The 25,537-nt window shown below is 35.6% G+C and overlaps 1 protein-coding gene across 2 annotated transcripts in view; it reads right to left on the bottom strand.

Annotated features, from left to right (window-relative positions):
* CWF19L2 (CWF19 like cell cycle control factor 2) overlaps positions 1-25,537 on the bottom strand; it is a 156,959-nt gene that overhangs the window by 54,449 nt on the left and 76,973 nt on the right. For both annotated transcript variants that reach the window (XM_012095379.4, XM_060399260.1), the window contains exons 9-12: positions 25,304-25,400; positions 23,419-23,511; positions 8,398-8,502; positions 6,352-6,489 (exon numbers count right to left, since the gene is read on the bottom strand). In XM_012095379.4, the coding sequence (XP_011950769.2) occupies positions 6,352-6,489; positions 8,398-8,502; positions 23,419-23,511; positions 25,304-25,400 (433 nt within the window). The remainder of the gene's footprint in view (positions 1-6,351; positions 6,490-8,397; positions 8,503-23,418; positions 23,512-25,303; positions 25,401-25,537) is intronic.

Below are 25,537 nucleotides of genomic sequence, written 5' to 3'. Positions count from 1 at the left end.
TTTCACCCTTCCTACTTCTACTCACTTTCTTAATCTGAAGCTGGTTTATAGGGCCAGCCAAAAAGTTCCTTCTGTTTTTAAAGAAACAAAGGATATATTCTCATTTTCACCAAGAACTTTATTGAAAAAATGTACTCACCAGTTTTTTCACTATCTTCTGCCACTTTCCTGGCAACTTCACAATTCCATCTTCCCAAAACTTTTTATTCATGAACAATGAACTGTTCCAGGTATCATTTACAGTCTTTCAGAGAATTAAAATTTTTTCCATTAAGAGAATTTTGTAAAGACCAAAAGAAATGGAAATCTGAATGTGCAATGTCTGGTGAATATGGTGGATGAATCAGAACTTCCCAGCCAAGCTGTAACAATTTTTGCCCAATCATCAAAACATGTGGTCTTGTACTAACCTGATGGAACATTATGTGTTTTCTGTTGAATTATCTAACTGGGAGCAGTACTTGTTGGAATTAACACCCCTTCTACATCATCACTCTCAGGGGATACCTGAGTCCTTTTATTCAACTAAGAGGCAGTAAGAGGAAAACTAGTTCATTTGCTACTCCCACATTTACAAATCTAACTGTATCTGTGCCTTTCCTACTGATGGACAGTAACCAGCTCCTTTCTAAGATTATCTCTTCACCAACTGTTCTTACATTCACTTTTAAACACATCATAATCAAGCTTTTCTCTTTAGCAGACTAAGGAAACCACACTTATCAAAGTCACAAAGGGAGTTTGCTGGTGGGCCAATGGTTAAGATGCAGGACTTTCTCTGCCATGGCCCAGGTTCAGTCCCTGCTTGGGGAACTAAGATCTCACAAGCTGTATGACATGGTGGGGGGGAAAAAAAAAAAAGTCACCAGAAACATTCCCAGTGCCAAATGAATACTCATTTTTCTATCTATGAAAATCCAACTGTCTCTCAGAAACAGGTGACAGTTGTTCACAACATCTCTCTTGTCTCCTCTGGCTGCTGAAACATCACATGCTGTTTTCCTTCTACCTCACTGGCTGTACCTTCTCAACCCCCTTTGTTGAATCTTTTTCCTTCTTTCAGACAGTGCTCAGCTCCGTCTTCAGATTCTCCTCATAAATAATTTCTTAAGTCCCTGTTAACAGCATCTATATCTATATGGGAGAACCAAGATATACCCATAGCTCCGTGCACAGTCATTCCACACCACCATCATGTGAATGACTAATGGGCATACTTAATGTGTTCATAATAGTATTCTTCATCTCCCACCTCCTGAAATATTTCTCCCCTGCCAAAGTTTTTCTGTTACAATGAATGGCACCAGCATTGCCACAAATCTTATTGCTTTTCATCAGTTTACTACTCTAACCCAAGGCTCTATCTGAATTAAGGAAATTATCCTCCTGAACATTCTCCCTGCTTCCATTCTTGCCTATCTACATTACATTCTCAAAAGAGTCACCAGGAAAATCTTTTAAAACATAAACCAGCAGCCTCCAGACTGGCATTTCAGGGGCTAGGAAGTCACCACTCTATCCCAACAACAAGTACAAAGGTGAACTGAAAACTCGACAGCACTTCTTAGACTCAGGAAAGTAATTGCCCCAATTGGAGAAATGATCAGGTTGATACAAAGAATCCTAATTCAATTTATTTGTGAAAAATCAGTGGTTCTGTGAAAACCAGTGCCAGGGTAGGAAAATCTAAACTGTAGTTGATAAATTTCAGGAGGCTCAGTGTAGACAATTATGCAAGTTAAAAATCCCAGGGGAATCCAGTCATAGAGGGCCTCCTCAAAATTTTGTGAATTTTATCTGTTGGAGCTCTACCCAGTCTTCAGAGTAAATATCAGAGAAAAATCCTCTATGACTTTCAGCAAGGGGAAGGGAAAAGGAAACACCCTGAAATATACCAGGGCATTCTTTTCTTAACAAGGCCAGCCCTTCAGCAGAAATTGCCATACTAGAGTTTAACTTGCTGGAGTTTTAGCAGAGCCTAATCTACCTGAAAGAAGGGAAACATTCAAATCCAGCCCCTTCTAGCCACTCTATTCCAACTAAGTGGAGAAACACCTGTGAAGTACTGGTGAAATTCACAGTCCAGCAGCACAGGCTCACCCAAAACAGATGGATAATGTAAGCAGATGCAAGAGACACAGTACATGTACCTTTGATCTCTGGGCCAGGAAGATCCCCTGGAGAAGAGAGGTGCCAACCCACTGCAGTATTCTTGCCTGAAAAATTCTAAGGACAGAGGAGACTGTCAGGTTGCAGTCCAAAGAGCTGGACATGACTGAGTGACTAAGCACAAGCACAATGTAAGCAGATATGGAAATTCTAAGAAAAGAACCAAAAAATAAACTAGATGCTGGAGATGAAAAACACTGTAACAGAAATGACAAATGCCTCTGATGGATTTATTAATAATTGGACAAGGCTAAGGAAAAAAATCCTTGAGCTTGAGGATATGACAACAGAAACTTCCACAACTGAAAAGCAGAGAGAACAAAAACAAACAAACAAAAAAAGCAAGAAGGAATATTTAAGAGCTATGTGAAAGTGAAAGTCGCTCAGTCGTGTCCAACTCTTTGCAACCCCATGGACTATACAGCCCATGGAATTCTCTAGGCCAGAATACTGGAGTGGGTAGCCGTTCCTTTCTCCAGGGGATCTTCCCAACCCAGGGATCAAACCCAGGTCTTCCAGATTGCAGGCAGATTCTTTACCAGCTGAGCCACAAGGGAAGCTATGGGACAACAATAAAACACAAAATGAGGTCATGATACTGTCCTACTAAAAACCTTCAAATGGTTCCCTATCATTTAAAACAAATAAGGGCTTCCCTGGTGGCTCAGCAGTAAAATCTGCCTGCCAACGCAGGAGACATGGGTTTGATCCCTCGTCTAAAAGATCCCACATGCCATGGAGCAACTAAGTCCATGTGACACAACTACTGAGCCTGTGCTCTAAAGTCCAATAGCCACAACCACTGAGCTTATGTGCTGCAACTACTGAAGCCCATGCACCCTACAGCCCATGCTCTGCAACAAAAGAAACCCACATACTGCAACTAGAGAGCAGCCCTCACTTCCCATGACTAGAGAAAAGCCTGTGGAGAACAAAGACCCAGCACAGCCAAAAAAAAAAGACCGAGTAGGTATAAGGCAGAATGGGAAAGCAGCTTTTAGAAACAAATAAGTAAAACAAAAGCAAAAGCTCTCACACCATGGCTGCCAAGACCTGACATAGTCTGACCATTTCCTCTTCTACACCTCTTTTCATTTCTCCCTCTATTCAGAGTCACATGTGTCATCCTGCTGTCTTTTAAAGCTTGTAGTATTTGTCTCTTCTTCAGACCCACTGCATTTGTTGTTTCTGCTGCATGGTCCTCCCCCAGATTTTTATACAGACCACTCCCCTTCCCTTTGTTCAGAAGTCTGCTGAAACATCACCTTCACAGGCAGATCTTCCTTCAGCATTCTACTGAAAACATCATCCTATCTCCTTTTATCTTGTTTTACTCTCTACAAAAATATTTTTTATTTTGTGACACAGTATTTATGTTATGTAAGTTTTTAATGTTATGTAATTTTTATATCATGCATTTGTTCATTTTCTATCTCATCCACTAGAAATATGAGCTCCTTGGGCTTGGGGAACTTTATTACTTCACTATACCCAGCACCTAAAATGGTATCCAGCACAAATTAGATGCCCAATAAATACCTTTTTAATTAATAAGTGTGCCGGTGGCCAGCGTGAGGAATTCCACCAGTGACAAGGTCATGCGGCAAGAGCTCTGATGGCAAGGCTAATCAGACCTCAGGTTTTCCCCCTGGAATTTCTTGAGCATCCAGCCCCTCAAAAATAAGAATCTGCCGGGCTTTTGTGCTCTGCTTTTCCACTTTTCTAATATTCTCTGGAAAAAGTCAAATCAGGGCTTTAGTCTTCTGCATTTGAAAGGGATGTTTCAGTTAACTGCCTCTGATTGCTCTCTAGCTTGCCTAATAGGTTCCCCAGACCTCTTACAGCTTGTGAATTGCTTACAGCCCCCCAACCGGGAGAGGCACAAAGCTTGAAAGCATCTTAAAGATATAAAGCCTTTTCTAAAGAGTTAAAAATTATATTGGTAGAGGGTTTTCACTGTTGACTCAAGGATTGCTGCCAGACCTCCATATTCTTATCTTTTAGGCACCTGGAAGGATGTTACTCAATGTAAGCAGGATGTAGAAAAAGATACATAGTAGTTTTGATGTTAGCAACACTAGACTTTTGAGTTAATTGCTTCTCTTTTGCTGGAAATCACTGTGCTCCCTCTACTTGTTATAAGTTGCTGTATCTTTGCTGTGTAAGAATGTAACTTTATTTAGTGCTTTCTGAGAGTGGCACCAGACCTTGGGAAGATCAACTCAAATAAGTCTTCTGGTTGACAAACCCTTATCAGAAAAAAGGCTGTAAAATGTTAATTGGCCCTTTTGGCTGGAAGATGATGTAAATTACCTAAGACTTGTGTATACAATTAGGTATGCAGAGAGAAAAGCCTGGTTTTGATAAGAGTCTGGACTGCTAACGCTGCATAACTTTGTGTTACCCATTGATCTCCATGTTTTATCAAAAGTATAAAAGGCCTTCTGAACAATAGGGGCCGGAGCTAGTTGCTGGACTGGTTTCCCCTGTGTCTCTCTCTTTCCTCTCCTCTTCACTCTAATTTCAGGCTGAATTTCCACCTGGGGCGCAGAGGCTCACCAAGTCTACTTACTTGCCCTGGCTGTTAAGACCCGCGTGAAAGGGAGCCTAATGCGAGGCACCCTTAGATATTCAAGTGAGCACCAGTGGCCCAACGTAGATGGTGCAAATTCCTTGTCTGGAATTTTATTGGTCTTCCGCATAATCCAAGCTATTCAGCCCTCTTCCTCCACTTAATCTTCCTACTACACTATTTCTTCCTAATCTAATCTTATATTTCTTATATCAATCAATAAATAAGTTTTTCTCACGCCAACGCCGTCCACCCTTCGAATTCCCTGGATCCACTGGGGCTGGACCCTGGCATAAGTGATTTATTTTTAATTAAAAATTCTAGCTTGGTTTCGTTTTATTTTCTGTATAAATGTGAATGGATTATGATAAAATTACTAAAACTATATTTCGTTCAGACTTCTAAGTTTCTGAGAAGGAAACTTCCATAAAAATATGTCCTTTCTGCAGTGAATTTCCAGACCCTCGAAGATTTCTAGTATTTCCCCCCAAATAAAGAGAAGAAAAATTAACCTAATAGGCTAAAATTAAGATCCCATACAATTCTTGGTGATAAGAACGAACATTTCTATTTAAATCAAAGTATCTTTTACTCCCTCTGACACACACATATACACACTGATAGCTTGATTACCTTTGTTCTAGTTTTCATTAAGTTAATTTTTTACACCAGGTAAAATATTCATATAGCTAAAAATAAAAGTCTAATAAGGTATACGGTAAAAAGTCTCCCTCCTATCCCTCAGATACCTAGGTTCAAGTTCCCATCACCAACAGCATCATAAGCAAGGATGGTAATTTGTTCAATCAAGTGCCAGACAGTAAATATTTTCAGTCTTGTGGGCTATAAAGTCTCTGTCTCAATTATTCAGCTCAGCTGTTATAAAACAGCCTTAGACTACATGTAAAGTGAAAACAACCTTAGATTACATGTCAATGAAGCTGTTACAAAATGAAAATAGCCTCAGACTACATGGAAATAAAATGCACATAGCTGTGTTCCAATAAAACTTCACTTGTAAATACAGTGAGATAAATTTTTCCAGTGGAGTCAAATCCTAATTTAAATGTCTCTTTGATAATGGTTTGCAACAAAGATAATTATTTGAAATTAAAAGTTCATCCTACTACCCATGAAACATTGGTATACTTTTAAAAAGAATATAAAATTTTCATATGAATAGACGTAAGGTTATTCCAAGATGCCCTCTTTATAATATTTTTTATAATATATATCAATTCAATTATACACCTGTGGCATAATTATGAAGAACCAATGAAACATCAAGACAAAACAAGACTGGTAATCTAACTAGCAAGCATGTTGTCAACATTAAAAGTCTTGCCCCAAATGTTCTCTTAAATGGTAGATCAAATATATAATTAACATTTTTATAGAATACATTATAAAATTAACCCAGAATTCTTGTTTTTCAAAAAACTAAATCCCAAAAATATACTGCCCAATTCTAAAACACAGGTTTCTAATGTGTCTTAGAAAGGATTTAATTTAATAAAACAAAGTTTAGAGAGAACCAGCTATCTCTGCAAAGTACATCACTGTAGACTGAATTTCTCAAAATTCAAAGGTATCCCAGCAATATATCTTACCTTAGATGTCATTCTCATAAAAAGTTTGTTGTGATTTTCTGCTGTTCCCATCTTTTCATTCTTGACTAAATCATTTAGACTTAAGTTATCATCATCATGAAAGTATCTGACCCTTTCTTTCTCCTCATGAGTTGAAACCTATGACAAAATGAACACTGTAAGTTTAGTGAAAACACGAGTCTTAAGTATTTTAATGAACTACCTATAAATCTGACATTAAAAGTAAAAATCCCAATATATATCATAATCTTTCCTCCTAGTTTCTTTCTATTCTGTCGGCATCCATGTGGAAGAATTTCCATTAAAATGACACTTCCTACCTCTTCTATACCATTACCTTTCTCTTCCCAAAGGATGGAAGCATGATAGTATCTGATTTTTCAATTTTAGGCAAAGGGCAGAATTGCTTTATGCTTTCTCTCCCCTCCTTGTAGTAAAAAATCCCTATCTCTGTAGAGTTGTCAGGAGTTATCCAGAGATTGAGAAAGTATATCAAGAACAAAAGTCAAGTTTTAAGCAAATCTACTTCAAACAGCTGTATCAGAAGCAAAGCTGATATTCTGACTCTCATCCAAACAATTTCAGGTTTTCCTTTCAGTTGGTTCCATACCTATCAGAGGAAAAGAAAAGTGCTATGTATTTTACCTACCAAATCAAATCTCCTCAACACTAATCTCAAATTCCCTTATCCAAATAAATCCTGCTGTTGAACTTCTTTGGAACCACCCTCTTATTATTTTATGCCCATGTTACTATTCTCATTTTCATAACCTTGTATCTCACGTTCTATGACTTCAATCACTCCTTAGATGCAAATCTCTTTCTGGTCCTCTTTTCCTTTCATTACACTCAAAAAGCAAACCTCAGTGCTGAATGAATGTGTCTACCTCTTTACTCCTGCACCTAGACTATTCAGTAGTAAGAAATTCAAGAACACTACTGAATGCCATCTGGCAATGGGTCTATGAACCCCAAGCCAGTTCTGTCATCTCATACAATTCAAACCTATTTTCCTATGACATCTTTCTTGAAAAACCTGAATACCTCCCATTTCATCAGAATAGGTATCCCATTTCTATTTGCATTCAACAGGGATATTATAAACATTTGACAGAAAGATTCTAAATGACTTTTTTGTGTACTCAATTACTGCTTATAAGATCTTTCAAATTTAAAACAAAAAATCTAACTTGAAAATTGAATATGTTGTTTTTGCCATTTTAAGAGCCTCAAGGCAGTGCTATAAATTAACTGCAGCAGTTAGAAGGTAGAAAACAAAATCAGGTTTATAACAGATAAAACACAGGTAAGACATCTATGGGACCAAGGTTTTCCCTAAGACCTATGATGAGTATGTAAAAAGAAACTAGAAACAATGTCAAAGAAATAAATGTTAAAATTAAGACTTCCTTAAAAATTCAATGTTCACAACTGCTGTTGAATTAGATTACATTTTGTAAAAGGCAAAGGGATATAATTAGAAGGAACATCACTATTTACTACCTTTTAATGTTTGTACTGGGCTGCCCTGGTGGTTCAGGGGTAAAGAATCCGCCTGCCAATGCAGGAGACGCGGGTTCGATTCCTAGGTTGGGAATATCCCCTGGGTTGGAGCAACCCATTCCAATATTCTTACCTGGGAAATGCCATGGACAGAGGAGCCTGGCAGGCTATAGTACATGAGGCTGCAAAGAGTCATATGCTACTGAGCAATAAAAGACCAACAGTGTTTTCATTATTTAACTACATGTCTAAAAATATTTCAAAGGACATCTGACCCTTGAACAATGCAAAGGTTAGGGGCAGTGAATTCCTTTTTTTCCCCTTTGTATCAGATTATAGTTGATCCTTTAACTATACTCCATATCCACAGGTTCAAACCACCACAAATATGTAGTACTACAATATGTAATTTATTGAAAAAGTTCTGTATAAGCGGACCTGAGCAATTCAAACTCAGGTAGTTAGAGGATTAACTGTAAATCTGATACAAAGGGGAAAAAAGGAATTCTAAATTAATAAACAAAAGATATATGTTAAACATACAATCTGTCTTTTCCTTCTTCCTTCTTGTTTTCCTGGTGTGTTTACAGGCCAGACTCTTCCGGAATGATCTGTTCTGACAAGGATCACTTCTTCCTGATCTTCATCCTATACAAAGTTTTAGAGGTAACAACTGAAAATATTGAAAAAAATACTGAATGCTTATATTTAATAGCCAAAAAAGCATAAAATGATTTTTATCTTCAGATAATATTATGAATTATCTAAAGCATCCTGAACTTTCATTATCTACTATCATGTAAAGTGACCATAATATTTTCAGGGAAAAGGTGGGAAAAAATATCCAAAGTTCACTTAACTTTGAAAATAATCACAGAAGCAAACTTTAAATTAACTTTTCATTTAGATAATATAAAAGATGACAAAACACCAATGGTTCAAACAGGCACTGTATGAGAGTGCCCATTATCTACAAAGCAGATGTTATATTTAACAAATGTTTCTGCAATTTAAAAATCTACATGGCAAAGTAGAAAGAAGTGGGCTCAACCCTTATTATAGAAATTTTGAGATCACAAGTAACTGCTGAAGAACGACTGACCAAAAAAATGCTGAAACCTACCAAAAAAGAAACCCTAAACCCCAAAACAAAGAAGCTACAATGAGATGGAATGAGGGGCGCAAAAGCAATAAAATCAAATCCCATACCCGCTGGGTGGGCCAACCCACAAAGTGTAAAAAATATATATACTACTGAAGTTCTCCAATAGGAGTGAAAGTCCTGAGTCATTAATCAGGCTTCCCAGCCTGCAGGTCTGGCAATGGGAGGAGGAGATCCCAAGAAATTTTGCTTTGAAGGCAAATCTTCAGCGATTTAACAGTACTGGGGGAAACAAATTCCACTTTTAAAGGGAACACTCGGGGTCTCATGCATACCAGGAGACAGGAGAAGAAATAATGACCTCATAAAAGACTGGACCAGATGTCCCTGTTAATATTAGAGGATCTCCCAGGGACAGGGGGGTTAGGGGGTGGCAGTTATGGCTCAGATTTTCAACAGCATGAGGCTCCAATACCTTGGCCACCTGATGCAAAGAGTTGACTCACTGGAAAAAAGACTCTGATGCTGGGAAAGATTGAAGGTAAAAAAGGAAGGGGGTGGCTGAGGATAAGATTGTTAGATAGCATCACCAACTCAATGAACAAGAATTTGAGCAAACTCTGGGAGATAGTGGAAGACAGAGGTCCCTGGCGTGCTATACTGTCCATGGGGTTGCAAGAGTCAGACACAACTTAGTGACTGAAAAACAATAATAACAGGAAATATGTATCGATGATTATCTTAAATGTTAATGGGATAAATACTTCAACCAAAACAAAGATTGGTTGAATGGATATTAAAAAACAGATCAGTATATATGCTGTCTACAAAGACCTACTTCAGATCTAGGAACATGTACAAGCTGAAAGCAAGAAGATGGAAACAGGTATTCCATGGAAATGGTAATCAAAAGAAAGCTGGAGTAGCAATACTCGTATCAGACAAAACAGACTTTAAATTACAGACTGTTACAAGAGACAAGAAAGGACACTACATAATGATCAATCCAAGAAGACATAAAAATTATAAATATACATGTATCTACTGGAGCACCCCAATAATATAGATATTAACAGTCATAAAAGCAGAAATCAACAAAACAACAATACTAGGAAACTTTTACTCTTTCCTCAATTAACAGATCATCCAGACAGAAGATCAAAAAGAAATACAAGCCTTAAATGACAGATTACACTGCATAGACTTAGCTGGTATTTATAGAGAATTGCATTCAAAAGCAGTAGAATATATTTTCTTCTCAATTACATAAGAATATGCCCCAGATGAGATCACATCGTGGATCACAAATCAAGCCTCAGTAAACTTAACAAAACTAAAATCATATCAAGCATCTTTTCTTACCACAACACTATGAGATTGGATATTAACACAAGACAAAAAATCTAAAAAACACAAATACATGCAGGCTAAACAATATGTTGCTAAACAACCAATGGATCAATGAAGAAATCAAACAGGAAATAAAAAATATCTAGAGACAAAGGAAAATGAAGCCCAACCATCCAAAACCTGTGGGATGTGAGAAAAGAAGTTCTAAGAGAGAAGTTTAAGATAATACAATCTTACGGCAGGAAAAAGGAAAACCTACAAATAAACAATCTAATCTTACAATGAAAACAACCTGAAAAAGACGGACAAACAAAACTCAAAGTTAGTAGAAGGAAAGAAACTATAAAGATCAGGGCAGAAATGAAATAAAAATTTTTTAAAATTGAAAGATCAATAAAACTAAAACCTGGTTCTTTGAAAACAAAACCGATAAACCTTTAGCCAGACGCATCAAGAAAAAGAGGGAGTGGGTTCAAATCAATAAAATTAGAAATAAAAAAGAAGTTACAATGGATTACAAAAATTAAAACTCTCGTAAGAGACTGCCTCAAGCAACTGGATGCCAATAATATGGACAAGTTAGAAGAAATGAAGACATTCTTAGAAAGGTACAATCTCCCAAGAATCTTTGTCCATAGTAGAAGTAGAAATATGAACAGACTAATTACAAGTAATGGATTAAAATTATAATTAAAAATCTTCCAACAAACAAAACTCCAGCAACAAATGGCTTCATAGGCAAATTCTACCAAACATTTAGAGAAGAGTTAATGTCTACATTTAGCAAAGAGTTAACATCTATTCTAAAACTATTTTGAAAAACTGCAAAGGAACAGTCCCAAAAGCATTCTATGACACCACCACAACCGTAATGCCAAAATGAGACACAGATGACTACAAAAAAAGAGAAAATTATGGGCCCATATCACTGATGAACATAGACACAAAAATCCTCAACAAAATACTAGCAAGCTGAATCCAACAAAATAATAAAAGGATCATACACCATGACCAAGTGGGATTTCTCCCAAGGTTGTAAATAATGTTTAATATTTTCAAATTAATCAGTGATACATCAACAAACTTAAGAATAAAAACTATACAGACATATCAACAGGTGTAGAAAAAGCTTTTGACAAAATTCAACACCAATCTATGATAAAAAACAAGAAAACCTTCCAGAAAGTGGGCATAGATGAAACATGTCTCAACATAATAAAAACCAATTATGACAAACCTACAGCCAACATTATTACACTTATGTGTGCAAAGCTGAAAGCATTTCTTCTAAGATGAGTAACAAGACAGGGATGTCCACTTTTGCCACTTTCATTCAACACAGTTTTGGAAATCTAAGCCACCGCAACTGAAGAAGAAAAAGAAATGAAAGAAATCCAGATTGGAAAAGAAGAAATTAAACCATCACTGTTTACAGATGACATGATACTATACATAGAAAATCTTAAAGATGCTACCAGAGAACTTCTAAAGTTCATCAATGATTGGTAAAGTAATAGTATACAAAATTAAAACACAGGAATTTGTTACATATCTACACACTAAAAACAGAAAGAGAAATTAAAGAAACAATCCCACTTATCAATACATGAAAAAGAAACAAACATGCAGGAATAAAGCAACCCAAGGAGACAATAGACGTACATTTCAAAAACAAGACAATGACAAAAGAAATCAAAGATTATACAAACAGATGAGAACATATGCCACATTCTTGGTTTGAAAGAATCAATACTGTCAAAATGACAATACTGCATAAGTCAATCTATAAAGATTGAATGCAATTCCTACCAAATTACCAAAGGCACTTTTTTAGAACAAAAAGAAAAGAAAATTATTTGTATGGAAACACAAAAGACCTTGAAAAGCAAAATGAATCTTGAGAAAGAAAAATGGTGCTGGAGGAATCAGAATCCTTGACTTCAGACTACACTACAAAGCTACCGACATCAAAAAATGGTACTGGCATAAAAATAGAAATACAGATCAATGGAACAGGATAAAAACCCCACAAATAAACCCACACATCTACGGTCAATTACTCTATTACAACGGGGGCAAGACTATATAAGGGAAGGAAGATGCTCTCTTCAAAAAATGTTCCCAAGAAAACGGAGCAGCTACATGTAAAACAAGGAAACTGGAACATTCTTTACCACCATACACAAAAATAAACTCAACATGACTATAAACATAAATGTAAGACCAGATTCTATAAAAAGACTTAGAGGAAACCATAGGCAGAACACTCTTTAAAGTAAATCACAGTACTATCTTCCTGAGGCTGTCTCCCAGAGTAATATGAAAACCAACAGAATGGGAGAAAATATTTGCAAACAATGAGACCAGTAAGGGATTAATCTCCAAATTTTACAAGCAGCTCATGTGGCTCAATATTAAAATACACACACACATACATACACACACACACAAAATCAAAAAAGGGTACATGTCTTAAACAGACATTTCTCCAAAGAAGACATAAAGATGGTAAAGAAGCACGTTTGAAAAGATGCTGAACACAGCTAATTACTAGAAAAATGCAAATCAAAACTACAATGAGATGTCACTTCACACCAGTCAAAATAGCCATTATCAAAAAATCTGCAAATAGTAAAAGCTGGAGAAAGTATAGGCACTGTTGGTGGGAATGTAAATTGATATAGCCACTATGGAGAAAAGTATGTAGATTCCTCTAAAATCTAAAAACAGAATCACCATATGAGCCAGCAATCCCACTTCTGGGCATATAACCTGAGAAAACCATAATTCAAAAAGACACATGTACCCCAATATACACTGCACCACTATTTACAATAGCAAAGACATGGAAGTAACCTAAATGCCTATCAACAAAAGCATGGATAAGACCATTTGATACACATATAGAGTAGAATATCACTTAGCAATTTAAAAAAATGCAATTTGCAGCAAAACAGATAGACCTAGAGAACGTCATACTGAGTGAAATAAGTTAGACACTGAAAAAACAATACATGTAATACTGCTTATATGTGGAATCCTAAAAAAAAAAAAAGAGGGGGGCACCAACAAATTTATTTACAAAACAGAAACAGAGTCACAGATTTAGAGAACAAGCTTATGGTTACCAGTAGGGAAGGGCAGGCAGAAGAGATAGATTGGGAACTTGGGACTGACATATATGCACTACTTTTAAAACAGATAACCAACAAGGAACTACTGTATAGCATAGAGAACTCTGCTAAATATTCAGTAATAAACTAAATCAGAAAAGAATTTCAAAAAGAACTGACACATGTATATGCATAAACTGAATCAGTCTGCTGTACACTAGAAACTAACACAACACTGTTAATCAACTACGCTACAATAAAAAATTTAAAAAAAAAAGAATAGCAATTCTATCACAGCAGAAGGAGACTGAAATTCTACATCTTGTCCCCTGCAAACTATAACTGAAGTATACTGACAAAGACTGTACAGGCTTAAGGTACAAAAAAAATAAAGACCCTACCAAATCTTGAAAGCAATTAAATGACAGAATGAACCTGTTGAATTATCTACCACAATGGTATTCCTCGTAACTTCTATTCTTTCAATTAACAGTCCTCAAATGATTTTTACTTCTACTTTTCAAAAGAAGTTATTCCCATGAACTTTTATTGAATATACACCAAACTGCATTCTATGATAAAAACAGAATTTTACTGAAAAGGTCCTAATAAAAAAATGACATAAAGTATACTAGCTAACAACTTCATTAAAAATCAATTCAAAACAAGACTAAGCAAATTATTTGCATTTCAGTCTATCTCTCCAAAGAGAATTAATTATTTAAATAACTATTTCAATTTCACTACTAGAGATTTACTTTCCCTGTTGAAACAGAAAGGGAAAAAAACGCATCCAAATTTTCAAATTTACATGCACACACAATATTATGTATTTTCACTATTAATCAACTAGTATTAATTAATAGTGTCCTATTTTAAAGGATATCTCAGCTTACAGATACCTTCAACCTTGTAAGTGAAGGACAAAGATAAAAACCTACTAGAACAACCAAATAAAGAGGAGACAAGAAATTTATATGAAAAAAAATTTAGAGTAATGAAAGTAAAGAAGACCCAAGATCTCAAAGAGAGATGTGTGGGCCTGGCAGCCCTGGGGAGGTGCTGCGGGCTGGTGGGCAGGCTTAGCAGGTGGTGGGATGGCAGAATTTCCACAGTGACAAATCAACAGCAGAAAATCTGAAGAGATGTGAGCATCAGAAAGAAACTAAACCAGAAGGTTCTGATGCTTGAAAAAGTAAGCGTGCTCTCTGAGCTGTAACCAAGCTGTTAACACTGGTCCACTGTTTCAAATCTTTGCTGCTGCAAGACAGAACTGAGGAAATTAAAACACTCCCCCAATGTATCTGGTGCTGTGACCTGGATGTAACCTGGCTGAAATAACCTCAGCTCAGCCCCTGCAAGGCAGAGACCAAGCATGGCAGAAGCCAAATTTGGCAATAGCTCATGCTATAGAAGTCAAACACAAAAGAAATCCAGCACAGTGGAATTGACAAGAAGCCCAGCATGCTGGAAACCAGGACAACAAAAACAAACTTGGCAGAAAGCTCATGTGGCTCAGTCTCAGATTCCAAAAGACCTGCAGCTAAGAGATCAAGCTCTGAGCCTTTAGAGTGGGAGCACTAACTCCGAGACCCGAGACTACCAGAGAAGTAACCGAGACTACCAGAGAAGTAACCCTAGGAAGTATCAAATAGTTAGAACTCCCACAAGTGAAACCACTTGAATACAAGAACCAGCATCATCCAACCACCAATAGCACCCTGTGCAGGACACCTCATCCAAACAACAACAAAAAAATACAAACCCAATCATCAGCAGACAGGATTACCACCTCACTCAGCCTTGCCCATCAGAGGAAAAAGCAAAAAAAAAAAAATCAGCACAAATCTCACCCTATAGGAAGCTTACACAAACCACTGGACCAACCTTAGGAGGGCAGAAACCAAAAGGAAGAAATAACTCAACCTTGAAGACTGGGGAAAGAAGACCTCAAACACAATAAGTTAAAAAAAAATAATGAAAAGGCAGAGAAATACTGCATAAATGAAGGAACAAACTAGAAACAGAAGTCCAAATAAATGAACAGGAAATACACAAACTACCTGAAAAAGGATTTGGTATAATGATAGAAAAGATGATCAAAATTCTTGAAAGTAGAAAGGAGAAAATGCAAGAATCAATTAACAAAGACCCAGAAGAACTAAAGAATAACCATATAGAGACAAACAACACAATTACTGAAATTAAAAATACTCTGGAAGGAATCAAAAGCAGAATATCTGAAGCAGAAGAACAAATCAGTAAGATGGAAGATAAAATCATGGAAATAACTTCTGAAGAGCAGAAAAAGTAAAAAGAATGAAAAGAACTCAGGATAGTCTCAGAGAATTCTGGGACAGTATCAAACGCACCAACACTCAAAATATAGGGGTCTCAGAAGAAGAAGAGAAAAAGAAAGGGTATGAGAAAATTTTTGAAAAGATTATAGGTGAACATTTCCCCAACATGGAAAACGAAATAGTCAATCAAGTCCAAAAGGCACAAAGGGTCCCATACAGGATAAACCAAAGGAGAAACATGCTAAGACACATACTAATCAAACTAAGATTAAACACAAAGAAAGAATATTAAAAGCAGCAGTGGAAAAGCAACAAGTAATACACAAGGAAAACCCCATACATTTACCAGCTGATCTTGCAGCAGAAACTCTTCAAGGCAGAAGGAAATGGCAGAATATATGTAAAGTACTGAAAGGGAAAAATCTACAACCAAGATTACTGTACCAGAGTAAAACCAAGTATATCATTCTAAACTGATGGAGAAATCAAAAGCTTTTCAGACAAGCAAAAGTTAAGAGGATTCAGTACCACCAAACTAGCTTTACAACAAATGTTAAAGGGACTTATATAGTCAAGAAATGCAAGAGAAGAAAAAGATCTACAAAATCAACCCCAAACAATGAAGAAAATGGCAATAGGAACATATATATCAATGATTACTTTAAATGTAAACAGATTAAACGTTCCAACCAAAAGACACAGACTGGCTGAATGGATACAAAAACACGACCCATATATATGCTGGCTAAAAGAAACCCACTTCAGACCCAAGGAGACATAGGGACTGACACTGAGAGGATGGAAAAATATATTCCATGCAAATGGAAAGCAAAAGAAAGTGGAGTAGCAATCCTCATATCAGACAAAGTAGACCTTAAAATGAAGAATGTTACACGAGGTAAGACAGGACACTACATAATGATCAAGGGATCAATCCAAGAGGAAGCTATAATTGTAAATACCTATGCACCCAAGATAGGAGCACCTCAGTACATAAAACAAACATTAACAGACATAAAAGGAGAAATTGACAGTAACACAATAATAGATTTTAACACCCCACTCACAACAATGGATAGTTCATCAAAACAAAATTAATAAGGAAATACAAGTCTTAATTGATACATTAGATGAGATGGATCTCACTGATATCTTCAAGACATTCCATCCAGATGCAGAAGAATACACCTTCTTCTCAAGTGCACAGAGAACATTCTCCAGGATAGACCCACATCTTGAGTCACAAATCAAACCTCAGTAAACTTAAGAAAATTGAAATTTGTATCAAGCATCTTTTCTGACCACAATGCTATGAGACTAGATATCAACTACAAGAAAAGAACTATAAAAAACACAAACACATGGAGATTAAACAATATGTTTCTAAACAACCAACAAGTTATTGAAGAAATCAAAAGGGAAATTAAAAAATTCTTAGAAACAAATGACAATGAAAACATGACAACTCAAAACCTATGGGATGCAGCAAAAGCAGTTCTAAGGGGTAGTTTACAGCAATACAATCCTGCCTCAAGAAACAAGAAAAACATCGAGTGGACAACTTAACTTTATACCTAAAACAACTGGGAAAAGAACCAAAAAAAAAAAACCCAGAATTAGCAGAGGAAAAAAATTATAATAATCCAAGCAGAAATAAATGAAAAAGAAATGAAAGAAACAACACTAAAGATTAATAAAACTAAAAACCGGTTCTTGGAGAAGATAAACAAAATTGACAAACCTTTAACCAGACTGATCAAGAAAATAAGACAGAAGAATCAAATCAACAAAATTAGAAACGAAAAAGGAGAGGTTACAACAGAAAATGTAGAAATACAAAGGATTATGAGGCTATTATGACCAACTATATGGCAATAAAATAGATAACCTGGAAGAAATGGACAGATTCTTAGAAAAGCTAATTCCCAAGACTGCATCAGGAAGAGATAGAAATTATGAACAACCCAATTTCAAGCACTGAAATCAAAGCTGTAACCAAAAAATCTCCCAAAAAAACAAAAGCCTAGGACCAAACAGCTTCACAGGAGAATTCTATCAAACATTTAGAGAAGAGCTAATGCCTAGACAGGCATTAGAAGGATTTCTAAAATTCTTTCAAAACACTGCAGAGGAAGGAACACATACAAACTCATTCTACTAGGGCACCATCACCCTGAAACCAGACACAGACAACACAAAAAAAGAAAACTACAGGCCAATATCACTGGTGAACACAGATGCAAAAATCCTCATTAAAATTTTAGCAAAAAGAATTCAACAACACATCAAAAAGCTCACTAACCATGATCAACTTGAGCTTATTCCAGGCATGCAAGGATTCTTCAATATACGCAAATCAATTAATGTGATATACCATATTAACAAATTGAAAGATAAAAACCATATGATAATCTCAATAGATGCAGAAAAAGACTATGACAAAATTCAACACCCATTTACAATTAAAACTACTTAAAAAATGGGCACAGAAGGAACCTATCTCAATATAATAAAGACCATATATGATCTACCCACAGCAAATATTATTCTCAATGGTGAAAAACTGAAAGCATTCCCCATAACATCAGGAACAAGACAAGGGTGTCCACTTTCACCACTATTATTCAACACAGTTTTGGAAGTCCTAGCTACAGCAATCAGAGAAGAAATAGAAATAAAACAAATCAAGATCAGAAAAGAAGAAATAAAGCTCTCATTGTTTGTACATGACATGATACTGCACATAGAGAACCCTAAAGATAGTATCAGAAAATTACTAGAGATAAAGATAGTTATCAGATAATTATCAGAGATAATCAGTGAATTTAGCAAAGCTGCAGGATACAAAATCAATACACAGAAATCACTTGCATTTCTATATACTAACAATGAAAAATCAGAAAGAGAAATTAAAGAATCAATCCCATTCACCACTGCAACAAAAAGAATTAAACATCTAGGAATAAATTTACCTAAGGGGACAAAAGAAGTGTACACAGAAAATTATAAGAAACTGATGAAAGAAATCAAAGATGACATAAACAGATGGAGAGATATTCCATGTTTCTGGGTAAGAAGAATCAATATTCTGAAAATGACTATACTACTAAATGCAATCTACAGATTCAATGCGATCCCTATCAAATTACCAATGACATTTTTCACAGAACTAGAACAAAAAGTTTCATAATTCAAATGGAAACACAAAAGACCCCAAACAGTCAAATCAGTCTTGCGAAAGAAGAATGGAGATGGAGGAATCAACCTTCCTGACTTCAGATTATACTACAAAGCTACAGTCATCAAGACAGTATGGTGCTGGCACAAAAATATAGACCAATGGAACAAGACAGAAAGCCCAGAAATAAACCCATGCACCTATGGGTACCTTATTTTTGACAAAGGAGGCAAGAATATACAATGGGGCAAAGACAGCCTCTTCAACAAATGGAGCTGCAAAAACTGCACAGCTATATTTAAAAGGATGAAATTAGAACACTTCCTAATAGCATACACAAAAATAAATTCAAAATGGATTAAAGACCTAAATGTAAGACCAGAAACTATAAAACTCTTGGAGGAAAACATAGGCAGAACACTTGATGACATAAATCAAAGCAAGATCCTCTATGATCCACCTCCCAGAGTAATAGCAATAAAAACAAAAGTAAATAAGTGGGACCTGATTAAACTTAAAAGCTTTTGTACAGCAGAGGCAACTATAAGCAAGGTGGAAAAATAAAAAAAAAAAAAACCCTCAGAATGGGAGAAAATAACAGCAAAGGAAATAACTGACAAAGGATTAATTTCCAAAATATACAAGCAGCTCATACAACTCAATGCTAGAAAAACAAACAACCAAATCAAAAAGTGGGAAAAAGACCTAAGCAGACATTTCTCCAAAACATACAGATGGCTAACAAACACATGGAAAGATGTTCAACATCGCTCATTATTAGAGAAATGTAAATTAAAACCACAGTGAGATATCACCTCACACTGGTCAGAATGGCCATCATCAAAAAGTTTACAAACAATAAATGCTGGAGAGGGTGCAGAGAAAAGGGAGCACTCTTGCACTGTTGGTGGGAATGTAAATTGAGGAATCCACTATGGAAGACGGTATGGAGGTTCCTTAAACAACTAGGAACAGAATCATCATATGACCCAGCAATCCCATTCCTAGGCATATACCCTGAGGAAACCAAAATTGAAAAAGACTCATGTATCCCATTGTTCACTGCAGCACTATTTACAATAGCTAGGACATGGAAACAACCTAGATGTCCATCAACAGATGAATGAATAAAAAAGTTTTGGTATATATACACAATAGACTATTACTCAGCCATAAAAAGGAACAGATTTGAGTCAGTTCTGATGAGGTGGATGAACCTAGAACCTACTATACAGAGTGAAGTGAATCTAAAAGAGAAAGATAAATATCATATTCTAACACATATATATGGAATCTAGAAATATGGTACTGAAGAATTTATTTACAGGGCAGCAAGGGAGAAACAAACATAGAGAATAGACTTATGGACATGGGGAGAGGGGAGGAGAGGGTGAGACATATGGAAAGAGTAACATGTATACTTATATTACCATATGTAAAATAGATGGCCAGTGGGAATTTGCTGTGTGGCTCAGGAAACTCAAACAGGGGTTCTGTTTCAACCTAGAGGGTAGGACGGGGAGTGAGATGGGAGGGAGTTTCAAAAGGGAGGGGATATATGTATACCTATGGCTGATTCATGTTGAGGTTTGACAAAAAAACAACAAAATTCTGTAAAGCAATTATCCTTCAATAAAAAGATAAATTAAAAAAAAAAAGACACAGAAAGGCTGACTAGATGATAAAAGAAGAGCCTACAATAAACTACCTGCAGAAAACCAACTTTAGGGCAAAAGACACATATAGATGGAATATGATGGGTTGGAGAACGACAGCTCATGCAAATATAACTGCAAGAAAGCGGGGTACCAACACTCTTCTCAAACAAAATAGACTTTAATAGACTAAAAGAGAGATTAAGAAGAATCCTATATAATAATAAAGTGAAAGTGAAAGTCACTCAGTCATGTCCCACTCTTTGCAACCCACTGACTATAGTCCATGGAATTCTCCAGGCCAGAATACTGGAGTGGGTAGCCTTTCCCTTCTCCAAGGGATCTTCCCAACCCAGGGTTTGAACCCAAGTCTCTTACACTGCAGGCAGGTTCTTTACCAGCTGAGCCACAAGGGAAGCCTTACACTCATTAACATATGTGCAACCAACATAGGAACACTCAAAGTAATAAACATATACTAACAGACATAAAGGGAGAAAATGATGGGAATACAAAAATAGTATGAGACTTGATATGGAACTCCTATTAATGGACAGAGCCTCCAAACAGAAAATCAGTAAGGCAACAGAGATTCTAAATGATACAATAGAACACTTAAATGCCATTTATGTTTTCAGGACTCTATATAAAAACAAACAAACAAAAAATACAAATTCTTTTCAAGTGTGAATTCACTATATTCACTCTCTAGAATTTACTATAAACTAAGACACAAAACAATCCTCAAGAAATTTGAGTATAATAATTATTTCAAGCATCTTTTCTGACCACAATTGCATGAAACCAGAAATCAAATATTAAATGAGAAACTAAGAAAAAAAACAATAATATGGAGACTAAACAACATACTACTTAAAAACTAAGGGTCATGATGAAATCAAGAGGAAGTTAAAAAATATCTTGAGATAAATACAATGAAAACACAACCACAGAAAACCTATGGGATGCAGCCAAAGCACAGAGAAGTTCACAGCAATACAAACCTTTCTCAGAAAAATCACAAATAAGGAACACAACTTGCCACCTAAAAGAATTACACAACAAACAAATAAAACCTAAAGATAGGATAAGGAAGGAAATAATAAAGGTCAGAGAATAAATAAATAAAGGATTTTTTAATAGAAAAATATCAATAAAACCCAGAGCAGGTTCTTTGGAAGAATAAACAAAATCAACAAATCTCTGACCAAGAACTTTAAGAAAAGAGAGGACCTCCCCCCAAAAAAAGAAGAAATAAAACCAGAGAAATAACAACAAATATTGCACAACACAAAAGTACCAAAAGAAAATACCAGAAACAATTACATGCCAACAAAGTGTACAACCTAGAAGAACTGGACAAGTTTCTAGAAACACACAGCCTACCAAAACTGAACAAAAATGTAGTAGATAATTTGGAAAAGACTGATAAATTTCACTGGAACTGAAATCAAATCTGTAAAAATAAAAATCCTTCCTGCAAAAAACAAGTCCAGGACCAGATGGTTTCACTGGGAAATTCTGCCAGATACACAAATAAGAGCTTACAGTGATCCTTCTCAAACACTTCAAAAAGATTGAAGAGGAAGAAACACTCCTAAATTCATTCTATAAAGCCACCACCACCCTGATAATCAAAACCAGACAAAGACATTGCCAAAACAGAAAATATCTTTGATGACTACGGATACAAGGATTCTCAACACTAATTCATATTCCTCTCTCATCTAAACCATCACAATAATCAAGTCAGCTCTCCTTCAAAATATACATGGAAAACATTTATGCATATAAAAAATCTAATTACTTCAAACATCTCTTCAGCTACTATCTTAGTCAAGTTCACTGTTCTTTCTTATGTGTATTAATGCAAAAGCTTAATTAGACCCCATGTTTGCCCTATTCTCCTTAAATCTACTCTTAACAAAACAGCCAGGATGGTTCTGTCAAAAGACATTTTCTGCTCAAAAATCTGAAACAGTTTTACTTCTCACCCAGAATAAAAACCTACTTCCTTGACTTCTAAGCTTCATATGATCTGGCCTCCCACAGACTCTCTAATCTAGATCTTCCACTTTCTTCTTCTTCACTCGTTTCACTCCAGCAACACTGGTCTCCTTGCTATTTTGTCTAAATACTGGACACACATCCAATCTTCTGTTCCTTATGTCCACAGTGCTCTTCACTCAGATACACAGAGATCACTGTTTAACTTATTTCAGGCCTTGCATCGTCATCACTTTTCTAATGAGAATTAGCCTGTGCATCCCAAGACACACACACACAAACACACAGCATAACTGACACTCAAGAGTCCCTCTACCCTGCTTAGGATACGTAACTTTCTACTATGCCGTATAGTTTATCTTTATCACTGTATTATCTTTATCACTGCTATATAGTTTATTATCTTTATCAGTTTATTATCTCTCTCTTTCTGTTCAAATAATACTCCACAAAGACAGATGTTTTTTTTAATCTGTTTTATTGACCAACAGACAGGCAAACGAATCCTAGAACAAAATATTTTACATGAGAGGGATACCAAATTCAAGTGTCTCATTCTGGACAGAAAGAAGTTAATGACCAGTTTGACTTGTGCAAGGTCAGTCAGTAAATGGCAGAGCCTAGAATAAAACCAAGCCCCCTTGACCCTAGACATAGGCTTTTTTGTCCATCAGGACACAATGGTATAAGATAAGAGAATACATATGAAAATAAATATTAAAAACAAGCAAACAACCATAAACATATACAAACACATTAATAAGAGATACAGACACATTTAACACTAAATAGTACCACTGCCAAGCAGAAGTATTACAGGAGGTAATTGGCTACCTATAATCAAACTGTTATTACTTACCTCTATCCTAGATGTTTTTGATGACATCTGTGTTACAGTGTCTTGGAATTTATTTGCCTTATCAAGTTGGGATTTAAGTTGTTCAGCTAATTCCTTCAAATAGAAAAGATAAGAAAAACAGGTGTGATATATAGTTTAATTCATTTGTAGAATATTTCAAATTCATATGATGATGATGATGTTCAGTCACTGAGTCATGCCCAACTTTGTGACCCCCTGGACTGTAGACCAGCAGGCTCTCTATCCATGGGGTTCTCCAGGCAAGAATACTAGAGCGGGTTACCATTTTCTTCTTCAGGGGATCATCCCGGATCAGGGAACAAAGCTGCATCTCTTGCATTGGCAGGTGGATTCTTTACCACTGAGCCACCTGGGAAGCCCTAAACATTCAAGCAGCTAACACCTAAATTCACTTACCAGGCTCACAGTCTAATGCATTACTTTTTAATGAATTCATCTGTGTTACAAAATTCTCAAATACTTATGGAAATTGTTTATATTTTGATAGTAAATAATTAAAGGACATATAGTTTAGAGAAGATAAAAGAAATGCATACCCTTAAGAAGGGAATTTTTATAATTCCTTAGATACTATAAACTTCCAATGCTCAGAATTTCAGTTATTTCTAAAAAGAAAGCCATCATAGTATTAAAATAATACCTTATTTACTGTTGATAGGTAATTTAGATAGAAACTGAATGCATTTCATTTTTATTCTAAGAAATCTATAAAAATTTATCAAAAATACTAACATATAAAACAGTAAATCACAATGAAATAAATTAAATGAATAGAATACTATGACAAGCAAAGACAGTTTTCTCCACTGCAGTGGTTCCATGAACACAGAACACTTCTTTTAACATAGATTAATCTCCTAACATGGTTACCTTCCTTTCACTATTTTAACCGATTTATTTGTGCTTTCAAAACACAAATGTTATTTTCTTGCTGTTGGTGGTGGTCTGTCTCGCTTACTAATTTCTGGGTTGAGCTTAAGTTCAGTGTCATTACGGATCAGATTCAAAGAGAGAGAGCACAGCATATGCAAGATATGATTTTTATTAGAGATACACACTGATAAAAATAGAAGTATCAGGTTTGTTCACTTTTTGTTCTACCTCAGAGTGTCACATATTGCACCAAAACAGAAGACTACTTAAGATGACTTATATTTGGATTTGAGATGTGTACATACATATGACCACAAGAGAATCAATTTTTTCAGAACACAGAAAGCTGTCTAGACTTTGCCATTCTGCCATGTGCAGTGTAACATGTATTTGTATAAAAGGAATGTGACAATAATAAATAGACAGATGCCACTCTTACCAAATAATTTCATTTCTATTCAATTCTCAGGTTAAGTCTCAAATCACAACATTATCATGGGAATTAAGTGAGCTACACAAAGCATGTAACACAGTCAGGCACAAACATGATGCCTAAAATTTTGAAAAAATTAATTAACCATTCTTTTTAGTAGCTCAATTTTAAAGTTCCTAAGTAAGGGAATTTAAGAAAGTAACACATTATTAATAAAATATGACTAAAAAGCAAAGGAAGACAGTGACATTTCTGTATTTCCCTCAAATATGTTCAATAAGTTATAAATAAAAGAATAAAGCAAATATCCAACTTAAAAAGAAAATTTTAAAGCATTTAGTTCCCTAAAATCATAAATTTCAAAAATTTGACAAATTACATAGTTTACTTAGAAGTAGACAATACTGTTCTTAGGAGTGCTCAGGACTCTCTTCAAAGAATAAGCAGCATTATTGTCAAAAGATGCTACAACCCCATAGCTTAGGAACTGCCAAAATTACTTGTAAGAAGTTAAATATTTAGTAATTAGTCTCCAAAAGAATAAAATATAAGCCTTACCATATTGCCCATCATCTCTGCCTTGATAATTTTGGCTCCTAACTTGTTCTTCTCATCAACACTCAAGACGTGGATAGACTCATCCCCTGGACTACTTCTGTTTGAATAGGACAAACAAAGAGCATATGAAATATAAGTACATATTAACAACATGTAAGCTGTTGTAAATAACACCAAGATTCAAATGTTATTTCAAATAACCTTCACAAAGCAATCAGCACAAACAGAAATAAT

The sequence above is a fragment of the Ovis aries genome, chromosome 15, assembly GCF_016772045.2.
Source record: "Ovis aries strain OAR_USU_Benz2616 breed Rambouillet chromosome 15, ARS-UI_Ramb_v3.0, whole genome shotgun sequence".
In the NCBI taxonomy this organism is placed as follows: Eukaryota; Metazoa; Chordata; class Mammalia; order Artiodactyla; family Bovidae; genus Ovis; species Ovis aries.
Note: the sequence above shows the minus strand (reverse complement) of the source record. Positions and strands in the feature narration are given on the sequence as shown.